This window comes from Carya illinoinensis, chromosome 3, assembly GCF_018687715.1.
Source record: "Carya illinoinensis cultivar Pawnee chromosome 3, C.illinoinensisPawnee_v1, whole genome shotgun sequence".
Classification (NCBI taxonomy): Eukaryota; Viridiplantae; Streptophyta; class Magnoliopsida; order Fagales; family Juglandaceae; genus Carya; species Carya illinoinensis.
In genome coordinates, this window is record NC_056754.1 from 43,451,326 (window position 1) to 43,462,801 (window position 11,476).

Below are 11,476 nucleotides of genomic sequence, written 5' to 3' on the forward strand. Positions count from 1 at the left end.
TTACAACAGGTAGCTAGCGTAGAGTACTTGTTGCGCCTCAGTGCAACCACATACTTCTAAAGTTCTTTCTAAGTCTCTAACCCACTTTCCAGCTTGAAGTGGATCCTCTTCTCCAATGAAGGGTGGAGTTCTATGCGCCAGAAAGCGCTCATAGGTGCACCCAGCTTGCACCCCTCCACTAGGCCCTCTTGGTAGTAGCCAAGGCCCTTCTTGTTGTGGCCAAGGACCTCCTTGTTGTGGCCAAGGCCCTCCTTGTTGTGGCCAAGGGATAGCATCATCTCTAGGCGTATCATCCCGAGGCTCTTGAGTAGATTTTCTTGGCCTCACCATTTTCCTGCCACAACACAACCTTTGACCCCCTTTAAGAAAAACAAATAAAAAACCAACATAAAACCAAAAACCAAAATCACATAACAAGAAACAAAAGAAACCAGTATGCAATAACATAACTAAATAAATAAATACAAGCAAACAAGCTCAAATAAATTCAAAACAAATCAAACATGTCAAATAGTAACTTTACTTAAAATAAATTTTAAAACACAACTTTAAAAACATTCTGGTACTACCTACGGGACATGTGGTTTTACCCAGAGCCAAACCGCTCTGATACCACCTGTGAAACCTCCAAATCCCCACGCACGGACACGGGGAAATCGAGACGTCCGGATGGTGACATCACGCGTCACCACCCTATCAACGGGTGCCAAGTTTGTGTATAAGCAACAAATGTGCACGAAGAAACACGCAGCGGATAGCAAAGTTATAAACCAAGTACTAGAATTTTCATTGTTTAATACAAAGCTGTCCAAAACATACATAATAAAATATTACAAATCACAAATATTAAAATCACAAATATTGTTTCAAAGCCGACTATAAAGCATAACTCCAACTCAGAACTCTGGCAGAGCCACATCCTCGGGCTCAGCCTCCTCCTCCTCGAACTCTGCACCAAAATCTACGGTACCAAAAATGGTGTCGCAGGTAAGTAAAATCCAAACGCCACTAGATAAAAGCATATTAAAACTCAAACAATATGCATGAGAGAATGCCAATGCACATAACCCATAAAACCATATTTTTCCACACACGCCAAAAATCCCGTTTGGCCCAAAAACATATTACTCTCTAACTCACGCCAAAAGTCTCATTTGGCCTAAATCCAACTCATATCCAATAACCAATTAACCCGTATGCACCATGACCTCCCCTAGGGGTCATCCGCACACCCTGGCTCCTATGCCACACCGTAGGTAACGACCACGCATGTGACACCTAAACGAGCGATGCCCAGTTCCGCACCCCGTGTATTCGTAGCCAAGCATCCTCTAGCCCTAGCCAGCAAAGGACCACGGAGTCGGTATGAGAGCGTTACCATCCTGCCTGCTCCCGTTGTCGCCCAGCGACAACTCAGGGGACATCACTCAGTATATTACGCTCCTAAGTGAACAGAGGAGCTCCACCGAGATAATACTCCATCTCGGCTTGGGGTCGTGATACACACACACCCGAAAATCCATTTACGCCAATAAAATAGGGTTTTCTCAATTAAATAAAATGCACATGTATACTCCATGTAATGCAGGCCTCAATGCACAAAACAACCAACCAATCACAAATCAACAATTCAAGCAATTCCGCCTTCAATCCATCCGACTCCCGAACTCCTCGGACTTAGTCCGGAATCAACCAACCAACCAGATAATTTATTGTAAGAGCGCTATACGGTATATTTAAATCTAAAAGTAGAGTTTGAAAAATACTTACAGCGCTATACGGTATTTTTTGAAAGCTCGCGGCATTGCAAACGGCAGAGAAAAAGCAACGTAACAGTGTATTTTACATTGTGGCCGTGGTTAATAAATTACCCACTTTTGAACAGGGACAAACTAAGACACGAAATTGATAGGGAATGGTCTTGAGATGTTTATGAAGCTAAAGGAAGTGAGGTTTGGCCGTGGGTGGTGATGGAAATGGCGCTGGAAGGCCAAAAATGGGCTGAACGGAGATGAGCTCGTGGGAGCTGCTCCGGCAAAGAATTGGGGCCGAAATTAGGTGGGTTAGATCGGCAAGAGGTAGAGGAAGAAGTTGTGAAGAGATGGTGGCCAGAGGTGGAGCGACGGTGCCGGAAATGGCGAAAATCCGTGCAGAAAGAAATGGCTCTAGGTGGTGATCGGCCGGCTGAATGGAGCTGGAAATTGGTGGGGGTGATCACCGACCGGAGGGGGACAAAATGGCGGTGGTTATGTCGACCACATCGGCCGGACGACGATGGGTCGGGTGGAAGAGGCTGAACGGCAAAGGGGAGAGGAGAGAGAGAGAGAATCGGCGTACGCGGGAAGAAGAAAGGAAAAGAAGAAGAAGAAAAAAGAAAAAGAAAGAAAAGGAAAGAAAAAGGATAAAGAAAAAAAATAAAAAAGAGAAAAGAAAAAGAAAAGATGAGGGAAAAGAAATGAGGTCCAGTCCTCATCTCTGGAAACCAAAATCTAATCCGCCGAAAACTATATTAAAAACATAAAACGACTAAAATAAATTAAACACCACATCAAATAAAATAAAACCAATTTAAAATACAATAATTTAAAATAAATAAACTAATATATTAATTAAATTAAAAACACTCCTTTAGTGAAAATACACGTAAAAGTGGGTCATCACACTAATACTTTAATATAGTTATAGCAATTTAATTACTTACTAACTTATATATAGTATTATAGTATTAGTATTAGTATAGTATAGATGTACTCAGTCAGGGCCAATGGAAGTTCCCCATCTAGTACAACCTTGTTTGTTTTCAAAGATGAGATGAGATAAGATGATATGAGTTGAGATTAAAGTTGAAAGTTGAATAAAATATTATTAGAATATATTATTTTAATATTATTTTTGTATTGGGATTTGAAAATTTTGAATTGTTTATTTTATTTTGTATGGAAATTTCAAAATTTTGTAATGATTAAATAAGATGAGATGAGATTTTTTGTGAAAATGAATTGAGTATTGTGTTCCTAGGAGCTCGAAAGATCAAGATCATGTCCTTGCCATAGGGATGATTGCAGCGAAAATTTGGCGTCATGCTTCCTCACAACTTGGTATGCCGTATGATCCACATCGACCTTGGAAAGATAAAGTGGAACTTTGGTTCCGATGTGCAACTCACTCCACTCAAAGAGGTACTTTATTTGGCCTTGTTCCTGTCATTCTATCATGGTCTCTTTGGGTTTGGAGGTGTAGAGCCAGCATGGAAGGTAGAGCGAATTCGGTGGAGTCCTTATGGTTATTGATAAAAGCTGCCATTGCTTGGTTGGGCCTATGGCTTAGAGCTGGTAAGAAGTTTCATGTCGAGGATGAACATGTTTTGATGGCCTTTTCAATTCTAATAAAGGTTCCTCATAAAAAATGATTTTGCCTTGTGAATTGGCAAAAACCGAAGCAGGGTTAGTTTAAATTAAATGTAGATGGGAGCTGTTTGGGTAATCCTGGACGTATTGGGGTGGGAGGTCTTATTAGGGATGATCTTGGGCAATTGAAGTTGGCTTTTGTAGAAAGTTTAGACCATAAGACGAATAATATGGTGGAATGTTTGGCCCTTTATCATGGTTTGAAGCACTGTAAGGAATTGGGTTTACAACAAGTAAAGTGGAGCAGGACTCTCTTTTAATTGTAAACTGGTTGGAGAAAAATAGACGTGGTATTTGGTATTTTGAAAGATTATTGGGAGAAAATACTACAAATTCTATCAAGTTTGTAGTTTAAGATACGGCATGTTTATAGGGAATGTAATGCAGGGGCGGATTTTTTAGCTCATCTGGCTTCTGTGCAGCTTTTTGTGACATGGGTGCAATTCAGTGATATTCTGCACCAGCTTAAGAGGATCTTGAGGGTTAAAAAGCTGGGCTTACCAGCTATGAGACATTAAATGTGTTGGTGGTTTATCCTTTGTTTTGGTTTTTCTTTGTTCATTTAGTAGGCTGTTGTTTGTTCTGTATTTGGGTTCCTCCCCTTTACTGAGGCTACTAATAAAACTTTGATTTTAAAAAATAATATATATATATTAAATAGAGAGAGTCACATGTCCACTAGTAAGCCCCGTCCAAATTTATTAATAATCATTCGCTTTTGGCAGAGGAATATTGTGGTAACAAATAAGGTACTTTAGGATTAACAATAAAACTCCCCAGTACCAAAACACTAGCTTTAATAAAACTAAAACCAGCAAACAACTAAACAGGCCTATAAATAAATCAATTTTAACAAAACTATAAAAGATTAAAAAAAAAAAAAGTGCCTACTTCCAGAAACATCAAAACTTCCTGAGGTATGCCGGTCCATATGAATCTGTTCTAAGTATTCCTTTTAATAGATGGGGAACTTCCATCAGCCCTGACCATTCATGAGAGATCCCATTACTACACAGACAGGCCCAAAAATCTGCAGCCTTATTTCCTTCCCGATAGATATGCTTAACAGAAAAATTCATCTCTGCCAACATTTTGACAATATCTTCCCAAAAGTCCTCTAAGTACCAAAGACTACAACTTCCATTTCGAATCTAGTTAACCACCAAAAGAGAGTCCATTTCAATCATAATATTGTTGAATCCCAATTTTTTACAATGTTGGATTAATCCAAAGGGCCATAACTTCTGCAATATTATTACTTCCATTACCAATAGACTCAGCAAAAACCACTCGCCCGAACTCATTTCTTACTACACCACCTGCACCCAAAATTCCAAGATTGTTTATACTACTTCCATCCACATTCATTTTAAGCCAATCTCGCTTTGGTTTCTCCCATCTCACTACCATTAGTTTTTCCTTCTTACTGGGATTAATAGAAAGATTCAAACACCTCAAAATCTTGACATCATTCTCCACTAGCCGAGAAGCTTTGTTAATCTTAAGACCAACCCAATAAATCCAATACTTTATCAATCTCCATAAAACATGTACTTTCTCTTTTCTGCCTTCCATCTGAGCTTTACATCGCCAATTCCATAAGTTCCAAGTAATGATCACAGGAATGTGAACGATGAGGCTACCAAGTTGAGACGACTTCGATGCTCTCCAAAACCACGCCTCAACCGTTGCTCTCCAAGACCGGTTTGGGACAAACGGAATTCCAAAACAATTTGAGCTGAATTTCCATATGATTGAAGCAATATCACCTCTATATAACACATGATTAATATCCTTAAAGGCTCCTTCCCTGTATCATTCACATTTTGAGGCTAACGGCACACCAAGTCTCCTAATTCGTTCATCCACACCAAGGCTTGAATTTAAAGCCTTCCACATAAGCATAGAGAACTTTTTCGGTAGAGCCACGTTCCAGATCCAGTTCGACCATTGGCTTTTAGGATTAGCAATCCGAATAAACGACCAGGCACTTTTGGAAGTGAAAGACCCATCTAGTTTCCTAACCAAATAAGCTAATCATTACTGTGCCTTCAACACCTGATATCATTGACTATCTGCTCTGTTTTCTCCGGCCCTACTAAGTTCTCTAGGAGATCCAGATCCCAACTATTATCTATCATGCAGTGTTTCACCTTCAACTTCGGATCTCCCACAATCGGATACTGATCAATTAGAGATCCAGTACTAAGCCAATTGTCTCTCCAGAAAGACACATTCCCATCTCTAATTTTCCACTTTGAGTGTGAGAGAACAATTGGAATTTCTTTAGAAATTGATTTCCAAAACCAGGTGCCTCTAGATGGATTGATCTCCAGCAAATGTTGTCCATGCATGTACTTCGCACAGAAAAATATTTTCCATAAAGAATCTGAACATAACAGGTTCCATGCAAATTTTAGATGTAAAGATCTTTGTACATCAACAAGATTCCTCAAACCAACCCCTCCCTCATCCACCAGTTTGCACAATCTGTCCCGTTTAATCCACTTCTTCTTAGGACTCCCATTGATTGATCCCCAAAAAAATGTGCTAAAAATCTTATTGAATTGATGAAAAACCATTGTCGGAACATGCAGCACAGATAGCAGGTGAACAGGTATGCTTGACAAGACATGCTTCAACAGAATCAGCCTCGCCCCAGTGGAAAGAAAATTAATCTTCCAGCCTTCAAACTTCATCCGAATTCTATGAATAATATCCGGAAAATGTATCAACTTTAGTCTTCCATAAACAACTGGTACCCCTAAATACCTGACCGCATTTTAAAAACTGTGTAATAGATGAGAGGTTCCAACGTCTACCAGTATTAATGTTCTTAGAGAAAAAAATTGAAGATTTGGTGCTGTTCACTTGTTGACCCGACCACAAAGCATAAGTGCGAAGGGTACTAACAATTCTTGAAACTGAAGATTTCCCTCCATTAGCGAAAATCACCATGTCATCAACGTATAAAAGATGAGAAATAACATGGCTATGTCGAATGAGAGAAGTAATTAATTCTCCCAAGATCAAATTTCTTCTTTAGAAATTGAGAAAAGACTTCCTCAACTAAAATGATAAATATGGGAAAAGAGGATCTCCTTGACGGAGACCTCGTACACCCTTGAATAACCCTTTTGTAGTGCTATTCATCACAACAGAATACCATGGCGTAGTAACACATTGGCCCAACAAATTGCAAACTTTTGACGAAAACCCAAAAGCTTCCATGACATGAAATAAAAATTTCCAGTCAACAATGTCATAAGCTTTTACAAAATCAATTTTCAGCATAATATTGCCGCCTCGGGCTGGCTTATTAAGATCATGAATAAGCTCCTGAGTGAGACTAATGTTTTCGAAAATACTTCAACCCGGCAGAAAAGCCCCTTGCTCCATAGAAATAATCATGCTAAATATTGAAGTAAATCTGTTCACTAGAATCTTAGAACAAATTTTATAGACCACTAAACAAAGACTGATCGGTCTAAAATTTCCAAACGACGTGAGATTTTGAACTTTAGGAAGTAAGACAATATAAGAGGCAGAGTAGAAGCTTGGTAAGGTGGCCCCTCCAAAGATATCAGCAACTGCCTCCAGTAAATCTTCTTGTACTAAGGACCAACAATGCTGATAGAAACCCGAAGCCATCAGATCCTAGACTACTATCCACAAAAATAGAGAAAAGGTCATCTTTAATTTCCCCCACAAAAGGAAAATTATATACTATACTTATAAGTATATATTAGTATATTGACTATATTATATATATATATATATAATAATTTTAGGACTCTACAATAATATTAGTATATTATATTGACTAGATAATATATATATTTAATAATATTAGCACTTTCCTGTTCGAATGGGTATACTAACTATTCAGGATCGAACAACTGTTAAAAGTATTCGAACGGAATTACCAAAATGTTCGATTGGAATATTTAACTATTCAAACGAAATCTCCATTCTTATTGAGTCGAGATCTCGTTTGTGGGAAAACTTTTCCTCCTTATTTGCCTACATTTAAGGGAATATGTCGGGGAATATTATGGTATTGGCATTCGAATGCACTTGTCAAGCATTTGAACGGATAAGTATTGAATTAAAGCATGCAATGTTAGGCGCCATTATGAAAATTCCGTGTTGGAACGAGTAAAATATCATTCAAATGCAACATTCCAGAATTTATAACCTATACTTACATTCTTTCGCTTACGATACACTTCTCATAAAAAACATCCGACAGCCTGATCTACAAAGAGGGAGAGTGGCAGAGTGCTAGAGACTGAGGTTACTTTTAAGTAGTGAGGTGTGATGTCAGATATTTTATGAATAGCGGTAAAAAGTAGTGAAAATTAATATCTTATTAGGTTCATGGTTTATATTTTAATTATGGCAATTAATGCTATTATTTCAACATACATATTTTATGGAAATAATTGAAACTATTTGGTTTTAAAATTAACATACCAACATATGTTAAGCAAATACAATAATTAATTAACATACCAGTATATTTTCACAAATACACTAACATACCAACATATTTTATGCAAATACAATAATTGACATAACACCATATTTTAACAAATACACTAACATATCAACATATTTTCACAAATACACTAACATGCCAACATATTTTATGCAAATATACTAATTAACATACCAACATATTTTTAACAAATACCAACATATTTTATACAAATACACTAATTAACATACCAACATATTTTAACAAGTACAGTAACATACCAATATATTTTATGCAAATACACTAATTAACATATCAACATAACAAATACACTAATTAACTATCCAAATATCAACTATCCAAATCCATCAACTATCCAAATACATCAACACGTATCTTCTTCTTTTTTTTCTATTTTTCTGAAAAGTATGAGAAGTGATCAAAAACCAACATATCAACTATCCAAATAAATCAAAATTGTTCCATTTTTTTCACAAATCACACAATTTACCCTAATGCATCAACATTCGTCAAATACATTATTCCATCTTTTTCACAAATCAACATGATATTATTCATCAAGTGTGGTCTTAACAGCAACTCGGCCTCCCATTGTGGCAAAGTGTGGATGGGCTTCTCGGCTGCCCATCAAACTACCTCCCCAAGAGGACAGAAGGAGAGGGCATGGCCTGAGGCATCCCTACCCCTACCTCAATAGGGTATGTAAATGTCGGACAACTAAGCAGTCAGTCCGTACTTTATCGTGATAGGGATTGGGTAATTTGTTGGGGTGATTGAGAGGTTGGGCCCACTCACCTCCATGGGGGAGGCTAGACTACTGGGGACTAGGCCTGCCTGTTGACCCTCGTGGAGAGGTAAGTTGTTCGGGCAGTCTATGACTATACTCGCTCCCATCCATTGGCATCATAGGCAAAGAGGGCTAGGCCGGTGCTAATCCCACTCTTCGTCGTGGCGAAGGTCAGGGTAGGTTGTTGGGTGACCGAGGGGTCTAACTCACTCTTCCCTGCTAGAGCGAGAAGATGGCCTTAAGGATCATCTTAACCTTTAGTACTCCGCGGGGAGGTAAGTATTGGGTAGTTTGACACTGGACCTGCTCCCGCCTATTGACGCTCATGGGGAAGGTAAGATGTCGGGCAACCAAAATCTAGCCTGCACTCCTTCATGGGAAGGACAGAACAACACTTAGGTTTGGTCTATCCCATTGGTGCCCTACAGTGAGATAAGTTTTCGTTGGGGATTCTGTTGGTGGAGATTTATGTTGATGGAGATATCGAATTTACACATTGTATTCCTAAAAAGTTCATCCTTTCATTAATAAAGTTTGTACAATAAAATAAAATAAATTACAAATTAACAAGGCTCCTGGGAGCACGAGGGTCTACTTCTCTTGTTCTTGTTATATGAGCCCCCCACTCCTCTTCCAGCCTAGTAGGTGAAGTCATCAGCGAAGACTAGCCTTGGCTTCATGTGAGGTGCATATCCATCTTCACTTGCTGATCTTCTCACCTAAGGCTTCATCTTCTCAATGGGCTGAGAGAGGTGCCATGTGTTCTCTGCCAACCCTTGACTTCAGCTCCTACACGTAGTATTTTCACTTCAAGACTTGTTCTCCCTAGATCTCCCCTACTCCTTGAGAGCTTGAGAAGTTCATCTTCAGATGGTAGGTAGAGGTGATTACCTTCAAGCTATTGAGGGTTGGGCTGCCGATTATGGTGTTGTAAGATGATGGGACCCTTACTACCAAGAAGTTAACCATGATAGAGGTTGTGCATGGGAGCTGCTCGCCAAGATGGAGAGTGCGATGGTCTCAACCTGCTAAACTATCTCCTTAGAGAAGCCCTTGAGCAGCATTGGAGTCGGGCGGTGTCTATTGACTCTATTCACATCAGAGTGAATGCTTCCCAGAAAAGAATGTCTGTCGAGCTACCGTTGTCGATAAAGATCCTCCTCGTAGTGAAGTCGGCCACTATCATGCTTACCATTAAGGTGTCGTCATGTAGTAAAGGACCCATTCCTTGTTGCCTTCCCTGAAGGAGATTATAAGGACTGGCTTGCTCCTTCAATACTTGGCTTGGCAACATTCAGCCGAGTACACCTCTCGATATCGAGCCTCCCCTACATGTGCCTTTCTCCTATATAAGGTCGCTCTTCCGCTGGCAAACCCCCCTACGATGGTCTTGATCTCCCCCAGCGAGGGTCTTTCCTAGCATAGTGACTGGAGAATGCCACGTGAAGGCCTTTGCTCGGTTTCCCTTTGCCGCAGGCTTTCTCCCCTCCTCAGCCTATCGCCTCTCTTAGCACTTCTCTCCTGGGATTGCCCCCTCCATACTTGCTTTTGCTGGTAAGCGGGAGGATACCTCGGCGTTGGCCGATCTACCAAGTCCCTTCCTCCACTTAAGGAGTGGCATTCTTCTGCATCATAGGTGGTAGGTATAGTAGCGGTGGGCTAGCTAGCAGTCATCCATTTAGATGGCGAGTGCTAATCAGCCTAACTAAAACCCCAAGCCCTTTAAGGGGCCTCCCCTCTCCTTCTATCGCGCAGTCTACTTTACACCTTCTCAAAGCATATCCTCAGTATTGATGAAGTTGTCGGCCTAATCCATGAACTCCCACAGTGTAGTAGGGGTCCTTCTAGCCAACTTTACCATGAACTGGGAACAAGGCCATACTCCTCTCAGAAACTCTACCAAGGGAAATTTTCATCTTGGTTTTCCATCATCATGTGCTCCTTGTTGAACCTAGACATGCATTCCTTTAGGCTCTCATCATCCCTTTGTTTGATGGTGAGAAGGTATGCCATAGGGTGCTTTCTTCTCCTACTCACCATAAACTATGTAAGGAGCAGTAAGGCTAACTCCCTGAAATTGTCTATGGAAGGCTTTACTGGCCACCTTCCCAAAAAAACCGTGTAGAGTCATGTATGCCCTAAAGTTTTCCAGGTGCTCAAGTGGGTCCTTGGTCCCATCATACATTTCCATGAAGGGGACTCGAAACTTCAGTGGTAAGGGTACCACCATCACCTCTTCATTGCAAGGCAGGCCGTGCTAGTAAGTAGCTCAACCACCGATGATGAGGTGTCCATCTTCCTTACCATCTCCTCATTTTTTTTCTTGAGGTTTCGCAACTCATTCTGCATATTCCTTCCCTCTTCCTCTGTGTCACCTTCTCCTCTGGCGTTTCTAGAACCAACGTGCTCGCTATTGCTAGGTTCTGTATCGTGCCCTGGCATGTTGGTGGTTCCCTTTGAGTGACTTGTTCTCCTTTCGAATGACACCAACCTCAGCAGTCAATTTTTCTACTAGTTGCTTCATCGCTACTAATCTAGCTTCCATGCTTGTTGACATTACTACCTCCTATCCCCAAGTTGTCTGAGAATAGGTTCTTGCAGACATACGAAAGACACGTGAAGTCTATGAAGATTCCATCGATGACGCCACTGTTAACATCGTGTTTCGCACGCCTTTGGGCTGGGCTCTCAGCAATTTAGGTATTTGGTCTTGGGAATATGAACACAAAGAAAACACCGCTAGACAGGGGACCTGGTGGCGGTCAGGAAGTCTCTGATGTC

At 40.3% G+C, this 11,476-nt stretch overlaps 1 protein-coding gene across 1 annotated transcript; it reads right to left on the reverse strand.

Moving 5' to 3' along the window:
• Positions 1–4,616: 4,616 nt before the first annotated feature.
• LOC122304835 lies at positions 4,617–11,137 on the reverse strand. Its single transcript, XM_043117101.1, has 3 exons — positions 10,929–11,137; positions 5,466–6,179; positions 4,617–5,217 (listed from the first exon to the last, which is right to left on the reverse strand). Exons 1-3 carry the CDS (start codon positions 11,135–11,137, stop codon positions 4,617–4,619), a joined length of 1,524 nt encoding a protein of 507 aa, XP_042973035.1.
• Between the last annotated feature and the right edge of the window lie 339 nt (positions 11,138–11,476).